The following is a 19,775-nucleotide window of genomic DNA, read 5'->3' on the forward strand; positions in this document are numbered from 1 at the left end:
CCCAAACCCAGAAGAACCCATCCAGGGTTCAGCTTCCATCCAGGCTGAAATCTCTGGAAGGACTGAAGAGAGTTCAGTGAATTCCAGGCTCCTTCCCCCCTCCCTCCCTGGCAGCTGTTCCCAGCCTGCTCCAGGTGAGGCCAGGAACTGCTCCCTGCATCCTTTCCCCATAAAAGCTGGGATTCACAGAGGGCCGAGAAGAGGCTGTAATGAAAATGCAGGATTTTATTTAAAAAATGACCAAGAAAATGCCCTTGCAGAACGCAGCAGCAGGAGCTCGTTCCCTCCCCTCGGGTCCCGCTCCCGCAGCGGAGCCCAGGCCCGGCGGGACGGGAGAGGGAAGCCTGGATTGCACAGGTGGAGCAGTTCCAAATCCAACAGCATAGTTTGGTCTTTATTCTAACAAATGATACAACCCAAAGTGACTATGAGTGAAGGGAAGGGAAAACCAGGGAGCGGACGACAGGAAACCCGAGAGAGGTGGCTCGTTTTCCATGGGAGTTACAAACTGTCAGGAAAAGAAAAGTGAAACTGCAGCATTACAGGAATTGGTTAATCCGGATGAAACAACGCAGTTCTCCTGGAGGGAATTACAACTCAGGAGCAGAGACGTGAAATGACAGAGGGGGGCTGGGAATACCAAGGGAATCCGGGGGGATTCCAGCACAAACACGTCGGGGCAGGACGAACGGACAGAACGCAGGAATGGGGAATTGCTGTGCTGGGAGTGCAGTGCCTGGACAGCAGCTCCGGGGAGGAATCCAGGGTGTTCCCTTTGCCACGGGCCAGAGCAGGAGCTTGGAAGACCAGAGGAACAGTTTGGTTCAGAAACAACCCGCGGGATCCTTCCGCAGTGAGGTCGGAATTGGGTTGAGCAAAGTTCCTGGCTGTCTTTTAAGAGCCATAAAAAAACCTCAGGAAAAAAGTGGTGGGAGGGGAGCCCCAGCCCCGACCCCCCAGGAGCAGCAGGATGTGATTCCCACCAGCCTGGTCCAGCTCCCTGCTCCTCCAGCCCCGGATCCCAGCTCCAGTTGGGGTGTCCAGGGCTGCTCCTGGTCCCCCCGACATTCCCAGGTCACAGGGAATCCACGGATCCATGGATCTGTGCTCACTCCCAGGGACCAAACCCTCCTGCAACACCTGGCCTGGCCTCCAGGAAAACGGGAAAAGCCGAGGTGAGGTTCTGCTGGATCGATGCTGCTTGGAAAAGGAATTTCCCAGAGCCAGGGGAGAGGGGAGGGACCCTGTGCGCCAGGCTGGGGCTGGGAACACCCTGCAGACACATCCAGGCCCACAAACATTCCGTGTCCATGCAACACAACCCGGTGACAAAAACAGGCTTTAGTGGAGAAAACATGGATATGAGCATGGATCTCAACGTGGGCAGCCCCTCGGGATCCACAGGCTCAGCCCAGTGTCCCCGACTGGGAATTCCTGCAGTGCATCCATTAGAAATGCCCAGGTGTCCCTACGTGTGAGAACTCCTCACCTGGAATGTTCAGACAGGAAACACATCCCAGGAGGAGGGAAAAGTACTGAGAGCAGCACCAGGAGCCCACGGGGCTGCCCTGGGAGCTGGGGAACAATCCAGGGAATTCCCATCCCTCAGCATCACAGGGAGAGCAGGAGCAGCCAGGATTTCCTGGGGTAACCCAGAACAAGGACAGCCCCAAAGCTGTGCCCACCTTCCAAGGCAGGACAAGCCTAAGGAGCAGCTTCCTGCAGCCCCTGGAAGTGTCCCAGGGAGCAGCCGTGTCCTGGGGGTGGGAATCGCCCAGGTCTGCGGCCAGAGGCCACAGGAACCCCAGGAAACACTTCCAGGACTCCCGGGGCTTTGGGCAGACACCCCGTGGCCACCAGCCCCAGCAGGGGCTGCTCCAGAGGGGACAGAGCCACAGGAGCCTCAATCCCACAGGAGGCCGCTCAAAACCCTTTTTGTTCTCCAGTTCCAAGCCCAGGATCCACCCTGGGATCCAGCAGTGGCTGCACTGCCCAGGCCCCACAGCCCCGGTGATGCTTCCATGGAGCCAGGGATGAATTTGGTATGACCAAAAATGCAAAGAAAAACAAACCCACAGATCCTCCCTGCATCAGAGCAAAGGGAGCTCTGACATTCACCTCGGGGAGGAACCTCTCACCTTCACTGAATTCCCAAGGAATGGGCACCTGGCCCAGGTCCTGCAGCTACACAAAACATCCCAAAGGGACCCAGGGAGGGGACAGGGACCCAGGGAGGGGACAGGGACCCAGGGAGGGGACAGGGCCCTGCACTGCCCCACAGGCACTGATCCAAGCTCCAGCTCAGCCCCATGGACATCCCCAGTCTGTCCCAGAGGACCCCACCTGGCTCCCAGGAGCAGCACAGATGGTGTCAGCTCATCCCAGAGGTGTGAAACACGTCAGGAATTCATCCTTACTTGGGAGAACAAGTTCCATCATTCCCAGAGGATGCTCCACACCTGCCCTGACCACGGCACTGGCAGGAGTCATTTCCCTTTGCTTGTTTTCCCTAAAGTTTCATTTTGGATTTGAGTTTGAATTAACAACAGAGCTGCACTGCTCCCCTGTCCCAGTGCTTCCCTGTTCCCAGTTCACAGAGCTGCTGGGAAAGGACCAACCCCACCCTCCCACTCCAGTGCTCCTGGACTTTGCTGACAGCGATTCCCTGGGTCTCCTCCACGTCCTTCCCAGAGCAGCCTCTTTGGGATGGATCAGAGATTCCAGCAGTTTGGAATTCCCTGCTCTCAGGTGTGCCTGACACCTCGCCCTGTGCTGAGCCCCTCCCTTGCCCTCATGCTCAGCACAGCTGTTCCCTCCACTGAGCATCAATGATCCTCTTCATTATAAACTTTGATCCTTAACTCTATGGAATTCCAGAAAAGTTTTACCTACAGTGCACAAAGAATATAATTTGGAAAATATTTACATTTTTGTACAATGACACCACAGCACTTGAATCTAAATTTCTTCATACAAACAAGTAGCACCATCAGCCTTCTACGCAAATCTTGCCTAACAAACCCCAAAAAGGTGGATTATTGTTAGATGAGGAGACTGGAACAACTGGGAATGGGAATAAGCTTGAGGAGCCGGAGTATTGAACCACCCATGAAGGGGGGCTGGACAAGATGAGCTCTGAGGTCCTCCCACCCCAAACCAGTCTGGGATTTTCTGTGATTTAAACACGAAGAGGCAGGAACTGAAGGTGGGAACACCCCGGTGAAAGCTGAGCACCACGATGGCCCCCAGGGAAAAACTCCTGCAGGAAAGGGGCAACGCCCGAGCTTTTCCCAACTCTCACCGACTGACCTGGTGGTGCTCGGCCTTTCTGGGACACCTCTCCCAAGCGAGGGTGAAATAAAGGATTAACAAGTGACATTCCTGGCCAGGCAGCCCTGGAGTGCTCCCCAGGGAGCAGAGCTGGGAGGGTCGGGGAGTGAGGGGATCAGGCAGGGCCAGCACCCGGAGGTGCCTCGCTCCCTGCAGAGCAGGAGGAGATCCAAGTGTCAGTGGTGCCCGTTTGGTTCGTTCACCTACAGCCAAGGCATTCCTTCAGGATACCTTCCAACATTCTGTGGCTGAGCTGGAGCTCAGGGAACAGGGAGCAGGGCAAGGACAGGGGGAGCTCACCTCACCCCCAGCCCAGCTCGGTGCCAAGGCCCAGCAGTGCCAAGTGGATCACCACAAGTGTAGAAAATTTAAAAACCAGCAGCTCCTCCCAGCTGGGGGTGGCAGCTCCCGAGCCAGGAGTGGCCGTGCCAAAGGGGATGGCAGCAGGAGGCTCTGGGAAGCTGGAGGGGCTGGATGCCCAGGGCAGTGCCAGCACATCCGCACTGCTGCTGCCTCCCTTGGCTGCGGGCTCACGGGTCCATCCTTGCTGTGCCCACGGCTCTGCTCCGCTGTGGGTGCAGCCGTTCCCTGCCCTGGGACGCCGGGCTGGCCGTCCCTGGAGCTCCCAGCCCCTCAGAGGTCCGGGAAGCGGCTGGGATCCTCCTTGTAGTCGTCGGGAATGGTGAAGATGGAGTCGTGGAACTCGTCGTAACGGAACTCCTGGAAGGTCACAGTGGCCGTGATGGTGGGGAACACCGGGATGTCTGCGGGGACAGGCACGGTCAGGGGACAAGGGACAGCCAGGGATGGCACCAAGCCCACCCCTGCAAGGCTGGATGGGGCTTGGAGCAGCCTGGGATAGCGGCAGGTGTCCCTGCCCACGGGAATGGGAGCAGGAGCTGGAATTGGAGGTCATTCCCAACCCCAACTGCTCTGGAATGCTGTGCAAACATGGCACAGGTAGAGCACGGCCTGGCTGCTCACACAGCTCCCTCCAGAAAGCCTGCAGCCCTTAGGAAAGGGGCTACTGCTTCTGGGGTCATCTAGCCCATGGAAAAGCTGACCTCAGACATTGCCATCTGCTAAAAGTGCAACACTTGTCTATTTTTCACTTAAATCTATCACCAGTAATCCTTCAAGAAAAGGAAACGCAGGAATGTTACTCCACACTTGAGATCCTTCTAATGCAGGAATAATCCAGCACATCCCACTGCCCTTGGAGCAAGGCCCCAGCACTTCTGTGCTCCTCAACTCTCCAGTGACACACTCCTAGGTGAGAGCTCTTCTCCAAAACTCAAAAAAAACCCAACTTCTGAATATATTGCAAGAAAAAATGCACATGTTTTGATGTGGACTGAATATTTGGGAAAATTTACCTTGGAAAGGATTTTCCAGCCCTATGCCTGGAAGGATTTCAAAGCTTTGTGGATGTGGCACTTGGGGACATGGGGCAGCGGTGGCCTTGGCAGTGCTGGGGAATGCTTGGACTCAGTCTTAGAGAGCATTTTCAACATAAAATTCTGGATATATAAAGCCCCAGGAGTTGCTGTGTGCTCTTACCTAATTTGACAGGAAAGCCTGGTGGAAGCTTCATTTGAACAAATTCTCTAAGTTTGTTAAAGTGCTTGAAGGGTGCAATGACTTCTAAGACATTCAACAACCTGCAAAGGAGAGCAGAGCCCGTGACAGATCCTCCTGCCACACACACCCTGTCCCTCTGGAGCAGGAAGACATGACCCAAAGGGGACAGAGAAGGTGGCAATGACATCATCCCCCTTCTCCATCCCAGGGCTTCAGGGCCACCCCACATCCAGAACTACAACAAACCAACACCAGGATAGCAATTCCTTGCCCTCATTTTCCACAGGAGATGAGGGATGAGGTACCCACCCCCTTCTCCATGGACATGTGGAACAGACCTGGCTCTGCACTGGGTCAGGGGACACAATTTTGTGCTAAAATTTGTTATGGGGAAGAAGTTATTTCAGAATTCAGTGGGATCAGGCACCAGTTGCTGGTAACCCTGCCCAAAACTCTGCTCTTATCAAGCCAGGTAAGGGTTTGGCTCTTCCCCCAGCCCCAGCAGCTCCCATTTTAAGGAACTCCTTGCTCAACAGCCTGACTGCACTCCCAGCTCCCATTCCTGGGGATCTGGAGGTTCTGCAGCTCATGAACAAGTTAAAACATTCCCAAAGGAAGAACTCCCGTGGCTGGGAGCTTCGACTCACGATTCAATTCCTAAGGGGAATTCCTGGCTCATTGCTATCGTGGCTTTGAAGGTTTTCTTGCTCTCCTTGCAGACCAGCTCCCTGCCCAGGTGAGGAGCTCTGTGAGGGAGAGGCAAAGTCAGTTTTTCCCAGGGAAATCCTGGGTTTAGAGGAAGGAAAACAGACTTGGGTTGGAAAACCCTACTTTCAAAGGGTTTGCTTTATTGTAAAGCTGTGCAAAATAAAGATAAAAACCCCCTTAATTAACATTACACTGAGCTCTGCTAAACCAGGAGACAAGACAAAAACAGGAAAACTGTTCCAATAAAATAATTCCTCATAAACACGGTGCTAATAAACCCTACAGGGAGTGTTTATTAACCACTACCCATGAATGCCCATGGCAGGGGGGTAGAACTGGATGAGCTTTAAGCCCCTTTCAACCCCAAGCATTCCAGGATTCCCCACCCAAAGCTGAGGCACTGACACTGCTCCCACACACAAGGATCACTTCCCATCCCTCTGGAGAACAAACACCGAGACACCAAACGCAGGGCTCCTCCCTCCCCACGAGACCACACACAGGCAGCACCCAGCAAGTGGAGAAGCCAAACCCCCATCCCAGGGATGCAGAGGTGTCCCTGGCACCCCTGGCAGACCCAGCAGCACTCACTTGCCACTCTCTGCAGAGATGTACTCCTCCCAGGAGATGGTGTTGGGGGACGGCGGCGTCAGCGACTGCCGGCGCACGGGCTGTGGGACAAGCACAGCTCAGCTCAGTGCCCTGCCCCTCCTGCTGCCATTCCCACCTGGAGCTGCCCCTCCTGCTGCCATTCCCACCTGGAGCTGCCCTTCCCGCTCCCATTCCCACCTGGAGCTGCCTCTCCTGCTCCCATTCCCACCTGGAGCTGCCTCTCCTGCTCCCATTCCCACCTGGAGCTGCCCTTCCCGCTCCCATTCCCACCTGGAGCTGCCTTTCCCGCTGCCATTCCCACCTGGAGCTGCCCTTCCCGCTCCCATTCCCACCTGGAGCTGCCTCTCCTGCTGCCATTCCCACCTGGAGCTGCCCCTCCTGCTGCCATTCCCACCTGGAGCTGCCCTTCCTGCTGCCATTCCCACCTGGAGCTGCTTTTCCCGCTGCCATTCCCACCTGGAGCTGCCCCTCCTGCTGCCATTCCCACCTGGAGCTGCCCTTCCTGCTGCCATTCCCACCTGGAGCTGCCCCTCAGCTCCAGCCACAGCCGTGCTGGTTCCAGCCCCTGCCCTCAGCCCCCACTGAGGTGTTTTCTGTAGGACTGGGCTGTGCTGCTCCACCGTAACGAGTTAATTCAGGGCTCCGAGCGCCAAGGCAGCAGCTCCAGCTCACACAGAAATAAATTAATCACTTTAAAAGCTCTGTGTGAGTTCCCAGCTGAAGCCTGGCTCGTTCTGAAGAGCTCTTGATTTCCTGGTGCTAATCACAGGCTTCCTCCCATTTTAATGAAGCTCAAAGGAGCACGATTGCCTTTCTGGCTTCCCTTTCATTCCCAACAATCAACATTGGGTTTAAAAGAATCCAAAGTTGATTTGCCACAGCCAAACCCCTCATCTCTTCTAAGAGATAAATTAAGGCTGAATACCCAATAAAACCAGAGAAATCCCTCCCTGTGTGCACTAATCAGGGTTATTCATTAACACATCACCAAAATTATACTTGTGGGTCATGTTTATGATTTTTAGATTATGCCAATCAAAAGAAAATAAAAACATTATCTATGTATTTTGCACCATGAGGAGTGGTGTGCAAAATTATTCTTCCACACCCTAGGCAAAGTTTATCAATTATACCTCGAAATTCTGCTCCATGAGGTTTCCCCCTTTGCTCAGGCTCTCCATGATCGCTTTATTCCGAAGGATGTCCTCCTCACTGAGATGTTCCCTTCTTTTCCTGGATTCCAACACAAGTCCATTCACCAAGTAGAAATCTGCCAGGAAGTTTCCTACTCTTTCCTGCATGAAAGGAATCGGGACATCAGCGACTCACAGAAGATAAAATAAAAACATTTTGATTCTTGTGTATCAAGTAATGGCAATAAGGGAATTTGGGGATTGAGCTGGAATTCCCCCGGCCCCCCACATGGGCTGGCAGTGGGCAAACCCAAAATCAACAGGTGCTTCTCATGAAGGGAAGCTTTAAGACAGAGCTTGTTGAAGAATTTGAGTGAAGTCCCTTTCCAGACCACTCCCATCCCTGTCTTTCTCCAGCAGGAATGCACAGAATCCTTCCTGCACTCCCTGGAATCAACCTGCACAGATCAGAGCTTCCTGCAACAAAACCATTCCCAGCACAGTCTGTCCTCCCCCCGCCCATCAGCTACAGAATCTTTCCTCCTCCATTCTCCTGCTGAAGGCAGTCCAGCAGACAGATTCCACATGGAATGAACCTGTGATCACTGGGGATACAGGGAGAGGGACTATTCCTTTGTCCTGAACATCTTATCCTTTCATAATCCTGGACTGGTTTGGGCCAGAAGGGACCTCAAAGCCCACCCCATTCCAGCTCCCTGCCATGGGCAGGGCACCTTCCACCATCCCAGGCTGGCCTTGGGCACTTCCAGGGATGGGGCAGCCAGAGATTCTCCTGGAAATCTGCTCCAGTGCTTCTGGCAGAGCCTTTCCCTCCTGCCCAGCAGCAGGCTCTGAGCTCCCCTCCCACTCACAGTTTTGTCCTCCCTGAAGAGCCACCCCGTCTGGGCCCGTGTGAACGTGATGGATTTGGTGGATAAGGTGGCAGAGTAAATATCACTGCTCATCAAAATGTCAACCTCCTCTTCTGTCTCCATCTCAGATTCCTGGAAGAAAAATTGCAAAATACTCAGAAGAACTTAACAAACAACAATTGCTTCCTCTAAAGATACACCAGTAAATACAAATCCATAAGCCTTGTCCTTTGGATCTTTTCCCAGAAGCAGCATTTCCTGAATTTTCAAGCGGTTTTATAAAACCGCTGGCCAAATGGTTTCCAAATAGTTTAATCTTGAATATTAATGTGAATAAAGCATCCCAATGGGATTTATGCAGCAGCTCAGCAGCCACACCCTTTCCACAGGCAATAATCCATCTGCTTAAGTGATTGGGGGATAAAGCTGTAATTAAAGACTTGACTAATTACAGGGGTCCAGCGAGTCAGACCCTCAGGTTGTTATCAGCTGAACTGGCCACAGAGTGACTAAAAGGATGCAAAGCAGTGGGAACAGCTCTGAAAACCCACCTGAGGACGCCCAAGTTAAGCCCAGTGGAAAGATTAAAAGCAGCACATCGTACTTTAAACCACATTTTCCAGTCTATTCCCATTCCAGCTTTTCCTCAACCAGAAATCTGGATTCAAAGCTGGTTTCCCTCACAAAATTCTATGTCACCTTCACAGCTCAAGTTGCAACAACTGAGGTAAAAATTCTTTGGTTTGCAGTTCTCTGGGTGTTTCTGAGGCTAATTTTTTTTTTATACGTTCCCAAAAAAGCCTGGGATGTGTCCCACCCTCTTCCCAGAGCTTTACCTCGTGGTGTATTCGCTGGTAAACTTTTTGCTCATTGTCTAAAACTACAAAAGATTCGGAGGGTGCGGCGTCACCGTTAAAAATGAAGCTTAAATCCCCTCGTTGGCACTTCATGTCAGTAAAGTCTATCAGAGTTGTGTCCAGCCTGTGAAAACAACCCCAAATTTCACAAAAACGACCCATAAACACAGGAAGAAATTCGGCTTTCTAGCAGGAAAGTGAATTTTTTTAATGGCAAACAAGCACATAAAGGGCTGAGTTTTCACAGGATTTTGTAAGTAGAGCCTGGATGCAGAAATCAGCAAAAAATTGCTATAAAGGTAAAGTTTTCTTCAGAAAATTGTATTTAATACTGCCAGCATGAGGAGGGGAGAGGGAGAGAATTTATTCAGTGCCACACACTGGGAAACAACTCCTCAGCAGGGTCCTGACTTGAGTAGCAACACTGGGACATGATCCAAAATCTGAAAGTAATTTTTTTAAATTTTATTTCTTTTCATTGCTATTTCTATTTTTCTCCCTCACCAACACCAAGGAAATGGTCCTGCAGACCTGAGTATCTGGAAGAAGATCGAGCTAAGACCATGGATCTCTGTAGCAATTCATGCCAGTATTGCCAGAACATTTATTTCTCATAAAAAGGTGGTTAAAGAGCCTGAACTGGGTGACTTCACATCTAAGTGGTGAGGGATTAAAACCTTATAGATTTGCCTCTGATTCCAAGGAAAAACCTTGGAATTTATCTATTTATCTATTAATCTATATATTTATCTCTTTCCCCTCAGTTCAGGCCTCATACAGGCAGAGCATTCAGAAATGAGAAGGAAAGCAACAGCCCCAGACTCAAATTTCACTAAAAAATTCACTTCATACACCCAAGTTTCCCCTTTAATAGAATAAAAATTTCTACAGATTGAAACTCCAGGATCGTATTCCTGCCTCTTTGTATTAAATTTTGGCCTCTAAAGAAAATGCCAGAAAATACATTTGATCAAAACTAAAAAGAGCTGAGCTTGGAGAGACTCCTGAAACCACCTACTGAGTTTGAGAATTTGTCACCTTAAAGAGAGGTATTATACCATATTTTTCTTTTATCTACAGACTGGAGCAGCAACACTTCCCCACAAAATACTGGAATTTATGTGCAATTCTGTTATAAATACCCAATCTCTGCTTTTCACTGGCACATCTGGTAGATAAAGCCTTATCCAGCTGAACTGCTCTTGCTCTATATTTAAGTTATATTCAGTTCAAAAAAGATAATCAGTGCTGTGTCATGGACGTGCCCAGGCTCCTCAGGGGTTCTGTCAGGCTCACTGGGATCCAGCTTTTCCCTGGCACAGAAGTATTTGGATAAAAAAGCAGCACTCACCTGATATTTATACCTTGTTTGTGTATTTTACATGCATCTGAAGGCAGAATTCGGGAAAGTAAAGGCACTAAAGGAGGGAGAGAAAAGGCAGTCAGGGCACTGAGATCCCTCTGCAAAGTATTCCCATTAAAACCATTCCATCAGTTTGATTCTGGAGGTGTTTTAATGCAGATACAGAATTTTCCATCATCATCTCAATCAAACACGACATCAGGGGTATTTCTATTTGATAAAATTTATTTTTTTGTAATTGTAATTGCACACTCTGCTTGCAATATCAGAGAGAATTTGTATTTCCAATTTTTTTTTTTTGTATTTATAAATTCTAATAATTGTGGCTTTTCATAGTTTGAATTCTGGGATTTAACAGTTTATATAATGCAGCAAGGGAAACCCTGGCTCCACTTGAAGCAGAACAGCCACAAGCATAAAAAATGGTCCAAAGTATTTATATTAACTACTAAAATAATAAAACACATAAAATCATGGAATGCCAGACTGGTTTGGGTTGGGGATCATCCCATCCCAGCCCCTGCCATGGGCAGGGACACCTTCCATAGCCCAGGTTCTTAAAGCAAAGAACGACTTCCCCTCCTTACTGAGTCACTGATGAGAGAAGAGAATTCAGCTCCAAAAGTGAATGAGCAAAAATAAATCAGGAAGAAGTTGTGTGTCCTGTCCTCAGGACTCACATCTCGAGCACTGGACTGTGACTGTTCCAGCACAAAGCAGAGGAGAACAAGTGTGCTGCAGGCTGATTGCTTTATCTCCCTGGGGAAGGGACATGGAAGCACTCACCCCAACTTTGAAAATCCCAGTGAAGCTCTAGATAGAAGTCACCTAGCTGAGAAGAAAAGAAGAAAATGTAAACAGCTTTTCAGGCTAAACAACTGTAACATTTGCTGGAAGACAGGCAGAAGTTGTACTTGGCAAAGGAAACTTTCTCTAATGTTGTACTTGAATTTGCACTGAATTGAAACATCACTGAAGCTTTAGCTGCAGCAGAATCAATAATGACAAAATGATGTAACTCATTTGAACTCACATTTTTAATAGTTTCTTAACACTAATTCCACCATCAAGCCCTGGATTGCAGAAGATTTATTGTAAACATGTGCTTAAAAAACACCTATGGAGCTCTCTGCTTGCTTTGAGCGAACCCAACCAATCCCAAGGAATTAGAATTAATTATACAATAATTAATGAGTCAAGTTTCAGGCAGGAGTATTGCAAAGATCAATTGCCACTGGCCTCGTGGAAATGTGCTGAAGTCACCAGGTCAGCCTCCTGTGCCTCCAGAGCACGTGTGAGCCAGAGCCAACCCCACCATGAGATGCCCAGGGATCACAACACAGCTCAGCTTTCACAGGGACAATTTAATTAACTTTTGATAAATAACTGGGTTTCTACAAATTGCTGTCCCCAAACTGAGCAATATTTCACTGTGCCCAAGGGGAATTGGTTGCTGGATGCTGATGGAGAATGAAACCAAAAATCTCTTCCATCACTGGGCAAGAGTCATTTGGGTACTGAACAGACCAGGAAATTATTCATCGACACAAGATTAAAGAAAGCCTTAAAAATCTAATAGAACAGAGATTTTTAACTCTGAGATTGCAATGATGATGAGCAGGCTGCCTTACACAAACCTTGTATTTGAATCTCTAGAAATAAATAGAATTCTGTGACCCCTTAAAACAGAGCCAAGATTGATTTTAAGAGCAAAAAGATTGGTTAAAAACAAGGAAAAACTTCCTGGCAGTTTTCCAGTGCCCATAGTCAGAGCACAAGCCACTGCTCTCCACCCCACCTGGTTGTGTCAGCACAACTCACCTCTTTCAGGGCTTTTAATAATCGAGGTCGCTTCTCTTCAACACTTTCCCTGGACTGCTGCTTGAGCTTCCTCAGGAGTGCTGAAACTACACAGGAATTAATCCATCAACTCTGTTTGGTAATTACAGGTGAGTGTCTTACTTGAGGTCTTAAACCCAACAATGCAATGGAACATTTCATCAGACCTGAGGAATTAATCCCAGTTACAGGAACTGCACATTAACCTGCTCGGATCATCCCAGGAAGAAAAGCCTCAATAATTGTAAAACAAGCTATAGAATCATGTCAAAAGGGTTTTTACAAAGGTATCAGTAAATATGTGGATACAAATATAGAGAGTAACATCTACTCCACTGAGAAAATCAGTAGTGAGGAGATGACATGAAAATGTTGTTGGTAGATTATAAACCAGTGCATTAAATATTAATAATACATTTATATGTGTAATATATAGTGAGTTTTCTGCTATAGGAATGCAGAATATATATATAGGAATGCTACAGGTATTATCATACATGGTAATACTAAATACTATTAACATCCACCAGTGAGTAGCAGCAGAATAATTTCCTTTTGCTACTCCGTGTCTGAGCTGAATATTTGAATAATACATAATATATAAATTATCTTTTCCCACAGGCCTCTTGAGATGCAGCCTAAAAGCCACATCCCACTGGCACCTGATGCATGAACAAACCTGTGAGCACAGGGAGCAGGCCAAGGAGATGATCCCACCCAGCCCAGACCCGTTTGGATCCTGTCACTGCCATTCCAAACCCAGAAAACGCCCGTGCAGAGCATTCCCACTGCCCTCAGTCTGAGCAGAGTTAACAGCCTGCTTATGTAACCCAGAGCAATTTCTTATCAAGGAAATGGATGTGCCTGATCATGTGCAGATATAAAATGTTCAGCTGATTAAGAGAAACCCTTCAGAGAGCTGAAAGAGGGCTGGGGAAAAATAACCCAGCTTGAGAGCTCTGCTTTCCTGTTCTGAACGAGCCCCAGCTTGGATTAACTGGCAAAGTGGGATGAATGAAGAGGTGCTTACTCATCTGTCTGTCTCCATAGCTGATGGCTTCGGCCAGAGGGCTCCATCCCTGAGCGTTTTTCACCTTTACTGGAGCATTATGGGCTAAAAGCAGGTGGGCACATTCTGGAACAAAATACCCACAGTTATTTACAGTAAAGGATGCAGGAAGAGCAGTCACAATAAAACTCTACCAAAGCAATACATATCAGAGATATTACACAGATTATCAAAACACATATCTGGGTTCTGACTCACTCTAACAAAGACATTCAAGCAAGTACTTCCAGCACTTCCCTGTTCAATATTACTGTAAAAATAATTGGTGATCAGCCACCAATTATATAACACTGAAGAGACCTGTCCTTCCTGGAATGTGGAGTTTGCTTTTTATAATATTTCTGCATGTCAGATACACACACCAGTATGGAACATTTATATTTAATGCATGACATCATCTCTCTCTGCTACACAGACAAAGCAGAGAAATACCTCAGGGCCTTCATCCCTCTCCAAGGGGTGAATGGATCATGGGGACACAGATTTGGGGCAACTCCCATCAGCTGGAGGGGAGGCACCAACACATTCCTGGGTGCCAGAACATCCTGGGGAATCTGGGATTTAAAGAGGGCAAACAGGCACCTCTGTTCCAGGAAAGCCTCAGAGCAGGTGTGGAACCAACAGCTGCATTCCCCATCCACAGGTGGACACGATGGTGGAAAAACTGAAGGAGAGAGTTCCCATGTGCTCCTTGGAAATGGTTCTTCAGTTTCCAGCCACAGGGAAACCTCAGCACATGTCACTGAAGCCACCCTGAGCTGTCTGGAGGTGATGCAGCAGGGCCCAGCTGTCTCACCACCAAGACAGGGACTTCCTGGGTTATTTTCCTGCCACAGGTACCACAGGAAACTGCACTGGTCACTCCAGATGCAGCAGCTGTGAGTCAGTGGCAGGCTGAGCAGCTGGGGAGGAAGAGATCCCTCCCTGCTGAATACACTGTCTCCTGTGGGGATAAACAAAGGCCCTGACTAACCCAGCCAAGGGATTTTTATGGTTCCTTAAACAGTGCCCAGGACAGGAACATCACTCTGCAGGGAGCAGGCAAACCAGCTTGGAACCACCAGCCAGATTCCATTTCCAGTTCAATAAACGGGCTGGGAGAGCTGGGGGTGAAGGGGCTCCAAGAGAGCTGGAGAGGGACTGGGGACAGGAGGAGACAGGAAAGGGGGAATGGCTTCCCACTGCCAGAGCGTAGGGTTAGGTGGGATATTGGGAATAAAGCTCAGATTTCTTTTCCCACTCTTCTCCTCCAAATCCATGTGGTATCTTCTTTCCAGAAAACCTCACTAGCTTGAAACATAAGATCACATTCAGGAAAATGGAAGAAAACCCTTTTTTCCTCTTGCCCCTGAATCTTCAGGATCACCAAAAGGCAACAAAACAAATGGCTCTACCCACCTTTATGTCCCAACATCACAGCAAGATGTAAAGGAGTGTTTCCTAAAAGAAACCACAGAAATAAAAAGGTGAGATTAAAGTCACCAGAATCCACTGCAATCCCTTCCTTAGGAAACTCCAGTTCCTGCTCTAACCCAGGAACACATCAACACCCACCAGAGGAGTGACATTTGCTGGGTTATAATTGTCAAAATAAATAACCTGAGACACATTTCATGGGCCAAGAGAGGCTTTTTAATGATATCTTGAAACTCACTGCAGGCAAAGAGGTCCAGAGGTGTCTTTGAGAAAGACACAACCCCTGTGCTCCCCCTGGGCTGAAGGGTCTGATCCCTCCCCAGCCTGACATATCTGGGTTAAAAGCTACTCACAGATATGATACTGATTAAAAATTTAACAGCCTGTTTTATTAATTTTTCAAAGACTGAGTACTCATTTTTTACAACTACAGTACTGGGCATATTGAGAAGGAACAGCACCTTCAGTACAAAGCTGCCTTTTGGTTGTTCCCAAAGAAAGCTTTGGAGGTGATCAGCAGCCTCTCAAACCTGTCCCCATTTTCCTGGCAATGCTGTGACACAGGTGGTATTTGTGTTGTTAAATATTCACTGTGAGGCACCCAGAGCTGTTTTTCCTGGATTAATACTGCTACCAGGCTCATGACACACTTTATTTAGGCAGCTTAAGGATGTAAAGTTCTTCCATTTAACTGTATTTTGCACATTTAAACATCTTAGAGCAGTCAAGAGAAAAAAACGCTAGCAAACAAATTCCCTGTGCAATTCTACCACACACTCTGGGTTTAGAATTATATTCTCTAATTCCCTTTTTGTCAGCAGGAAGAACCTGCTCTGTGCAGAGGATTTGCTGCACATCTGGGAGAGGCTGCCACACGAATGGCAGCACCAGGGAAATTCGGATGGAGATGGGAATTCTGCCCTGCTTGCTCAGGAGGGGCTGACAGGGCTGTTCAATGTGTCCTGCATCTCATCCTTGCAGGACACTGGCAGCATCCTGGGCAGCCACAGCCCAGCTCATTATACACTAACCCAGATCAACTCCTGCTGCTATTAATAGCTGCTCCAACATCTGGGAGCCAGCACAGCACTGGGAATCCTGGATGCTGCCAGGCTCTGGCAGGGGATGGAAATAACCTTGCTGAGGAAAACGTTTGAGAGGGAGCCACACTGTGTGCCCAGGAAATGCAAATTACGTGATCCAAGGGGATCATGGAGTCACAGAACGGTGAGGGCAGAAAAGCCCTCCAGGATCACCAAGTCCAAGCTGTGCCCAATTCCCACCTTGTCACCAGCACTGAGTGCCACATCCAGCCCTTCCTTGGACACCTCCAGGGATGGGCACTCCAAACCTCCCTGAGCAGTTCCAGTGCCTTTCCATGGAGAAATTCCTGCTGATGTCCAACACAATTCTCCCCTGGCCCAGCCCAGGGCCGTTCCTTCTCCTCCTGTCCCTGTTCCTGGAGCAGAGCCCGACCCCCCGGCTGTCCCCTCCTGGCAGGAGCTGTGAGAGCCACAAGGGCCCTGAGCCTCCTTTGCTCCAGGCTGAGCCCCCTCAGCTCCTCAGGGATTCTCCAGCCCCCTCAGCTCCTCAGGGATTCTCCAGCCCCTTCCCGGCTCCCTCAGGGATTCTCCAGCCCCTTCCCGGCTCCTCAGGGATTCTCCAGCCCCTTCCCGGCTCCTCAGGGATTCTCCAGCCCCCTCAGCTCCTCAGGGATTCTCCAGCCCCCTCAGCTCCTCAGGGATTCTCCAGACCCCTCAGCTCCCTCAGGGATTCTCCAGCCCCTTCCCGGCTCCTCAGGGATTCTCCAGCCCCTTCCCGGCTCCTCAGGGATTCTCCAGACCCCTCAGCTCCTCAGGGATTCTCCAGCCCCTTCCCGGCTCCCTCAGGGATTCTCCAGCCCCCTCAGCTCCTCAGGGATTCTCCAGCCCCCTCAGCTCCTCAGGGATTCTCCAGCCCCCTCAGCTCCTCAGGGATTCTCCAGACCCCTCAGCTCCTCAGGGATTCTCCAGCCCCCTCAGCTCCTCAGGGATTCTCCAGACCCCTCAGCTCCTCAGGGATTCTCCAGACCCTTCCCAGCTCCCTCAGCCTCTCCCGGGGCACCAGACCCTTCCCAGCTCTGTTTCCTGCCCTGGACATTCTCCAGCCCCTCGGGGTTTTTGCTGGAGTGAGAGCTTCAGAACTGACCCCAGGATTTGAGGTGAGGCCTCATCAGTGCCCAGCACAGCCACAGCCCCTTGTCCCAAGAAATCAGTGTTCCAGCAGCTCCTGGAATCCTGCCTGTGCCCATCCAGGTGGCCCAAAACCACACCTCAAACACAGCACCTGTCCCCACACACATGTGGCCTTTCACCTCTGCTGAGGTACCTGCACACCTGCAGGGAGCCAGGGCTGTTTTCCAGCTGTTTTCCAGCAAGAGGATTCGTCTGTTCAGGATTTAAGCTATTAAGTGCATGTTATAATCAAACTAAAAGTCATCTACTACTAGGTGTAGCTACAGGCTTCTCCCAGGAAACTCATTGTTTGGGAATAATGACACTGGCCTTCCTCTGGGCAGCGATTTGAAGGTTAATTTAGGAAGCTGGGTAGGCACTCAATTAGCACTCAGTTGCTTTTAACAGAACAGCAGGAGTCTCCCATTCCACTGGATTTGGCTTTCCTGCACTGAACCAACAATAAAACAGGCCTGGATTATTAACAATAAGTTCTCTCTCCCCTCTGTCCAATCCTTAGCACATCCCAGGATTCCTCTGGCTTATTTCTGAGCAAATCATCAGCTGGAGTGTCCCCCAAATAATTCCCAGTTCCAGCGTGTGTAAACAAGTGACAGATGGAATCAGGCAGGAAGAAAACAATAACAGGGAAATGTTACTCAGGCCTTTGGAATGTCAAGCCATCAAGTGGTTTGTTGTGGGTTTGTTTTTTTTAATAGTTCAAGCAAAAACTTGGAGGGAGATGATGAGTCAGAGATCCCCAAAGTGTCCCAACTCAGAACAGAGCTGGGAAAGCAGGGAGATATTAATTAGAGATTTATATATGGATTAAAAAAGGATGGAATCAATGTGTGTGATACACACTGAGGGTGACAGCACAGCAAAGAGGGATCAGGAAGTGCCTTCAAGGAAAGATTTGGAGCTGCTGCTGCTGCATTGCTTGAAGGGGAAGTGGAGGAGGAACAGGGAGAAGCAGCAGCAGGAATAGAGCGAGTGGGAAAAATCCTCCCCAAGTCTGCTGCTTTCATTCTAGCAGGATTTGCTGGAATGAAGGTGGCAGGATAAACAGATCCGTAGCTGGATTTGGAGCCCTGCCCTTAGGAAAGCGCCGTGCCAGTTGTAGGGAACACTCCTGCCCATCCTGGCTGGCAGCTGAGCCCTGTGTTACTCTGCAGCCCCCAGTGCCACCACAGACACAGCTGGAATTGCCAATTCCATCACTCCTGCCAGCGTGCCAGCCCCAGAGATCCTTCACCTTCGCACTCCTTTTGAATTTGAAGACCACAGTCAAGCAGAGCTGATCTCCTTATCAGAAACACAACACAAGCATCCCCTTTATCACAACTTCTCAGACACCACACACGTGGAACTGGGAGTTCTCCAGCAGAAATGGATCATGTTACTCTTGAAACGGCTATTAAAAATAGAGTTTAAAACCAACCATGAAGGTCAAGCTGATCCCCCAGGCTGATTTATTAGTTAACAGTATAAAATATCCCTCAAATTAAAACGTTTTGAAATGTCCTGGCAAGACATTCAATATTTACAAATTTCAGAGCAGCACAAGGATCAGATTCCATCTCTGACACTGCTGTGGACAGAGCATTTACAGAGGAGCAGCTCAGAACAGCTCTCGAAATCCAGAGCCAAGCATTTAAAAAGAAAGGGGGGAAAAGGATTTATTTTTGTTGCCTGGGGTAATATCAAAAACTGCTCTGCCAACAGTCAAAGGAACCGCTCAGCATTGCCCAAAGCAAACAGGTGACAGCTCAGACATTCTGAAAAAGAATTAATCTTTCAAATGTTGTGGGGTCTTGGACACAGAGCAACACCGGGTCAGAGGCAGCTCTGCCAGCGCAGTGCTGGTACTGGAGCTGACAGTGCTCAGTCATATTACGAAAATCATGGAATTATGGAATGGTTTAGGTGGAATGGACCTTAAAACCCATCTCTGCCATGAGCAGGGACACCTTCCAGTGTCCCAGGCTGCTCCAAGCCCTGTCCAACCTGGCTTTGGACAATTCCAGGGATCCAGGGGCAGCCACAGCTGCTTTGGGCACGCTGTGCCAGGGACTGCCCACCCTGCCAGGGAACAATTCCCAGTATCCCACCCATCCCTGCCCCCTGTCAGTGGAAGCATTCCCTGCGTCCTGTCCCTCCATCCCTCGCCCACAATCCTTCCTAAAGGGGATTCACACACCTTTATGAAGCTCCCTTACAAAACTCCAACGAATTCCCTATTTCCCGCTCCAGCATCCAGCATCCCCCGCCTCACCGGGACGCGGCCCGGAGCCCCGGATCGCCCCCGGTGCCTCCCGCTCACCGTGACTGTCCTTCTGGGCGATGCCCTGGGTGCGGATGAGCGCCGAGAGCCGCCGCACGTCCCCCTTGAACACGCACTCGTGCACGGGGAAGGGGCCGCGCTCGGGCCCGGCGGGGGCGGCCCGGGCCGGCGGGCGGTGCCGGTGCGCGCCGGGCCCGCGGTGCCCCCCGGCCCGCCCGCCCTTCCCGCCCGTGAAGGCGCCGCCGGGCGCCGCGGCCGCCTCGTCCTCGCCGGCCGCCAGCAGGTCCCCGTCCTCCTTGCTGGGCTTGTGGTCCCTGCGCAGCGAGCGGAGCTTCTCGCCGGTCATGGCCGGCGGGAGCGCTCGGAGCCCGCGGGGCCGGTCCCGCCCGGAGCGCCCGGAGCGGCCGCAGCTCCGCCCGCGCCTCACGGGCCGCGGCTCCGCGCCGCCATCTTCGGCCGCCGCTCTCGCGAGACTGCGCCGCGCCGAGAGAGCGCGCG

General features: G+C 50.2%; 1 protein-coding gene across 1 annotated transcript; it reads right to left on the bottom strand.

Moving 5' to 3' along the window:
• Positions 1–205: 205 nt before the first annotated feature.
• On the bottom strand, positions 206–19,711 carry ANKRD13C (ankyrin repeat domain 13C). Its single transcript, XM_021535594.3, has 13 exons — positions 19,317–19,711; positions 14,763–14,804; positions 13,326–13,430; positions 12,278–12,363; positions 11,243–11,288; positions 10,445–10,511; positions 9,073–9,217; positions 8,237–8,368; positions 7,365–7,526; positions 6,211–6,290; positions 5,559–5,657; positions 4,891–4,991; positions 206–4,094 (listed from the first exon to the last, which is right to left on the bottom strand). The coding sequence occupies exons 1-13, from the start codon at positions 19,621–19,623 to the stop codon at positions 3,964–3,966; spliced, it is 1,503 nt and encodes a 500-aa protein (XP_021391269.1). The 5' UTR covers positions 19,624–19,711; the 3' UTR covers positions 206–3,963.
• Between the last annotated feature and the right edge of the window lie 64 nt (positions 19,712–19,775).

This window comes from Lonchura striata, chromosome 8 (genome assembly GCF_050655825.1).
Source record: "Lonchura striata isolate lonStrDom1 chromosome 8, ASM5065582v1, whole genome shotgun sequence".
Taxonomy (NCBI): Eukaryota; Metazoa; Chordata; class Aves; order Passeriformes; family Estrildidae; genus Lonchura; species Lonchura striata.

Coding starts and splice junctions, on each gene's coding strand:
- ANKRD13C (XM_021535594.3), bottom strand. CDS start 19,623: ATGACCGGCGAGAAGCTCCGCTCGCTGCGCAGGGACCACAAGCCCAGC. Junction 14,805..19,316: donor CGCCCAGAAGGACAGTCACG/GTGAGCGGGAGG, acceptor GGTTTCTTTTAG/GAAACACTCCTTTACATCTT. Junction 6,291..7,364: donor TCATGGAGCAGAATTTCGAG/GTATAATTGATA, acceptor CTTGTCCCACAG/CCCGTGCGCCGGCAGTCGCT.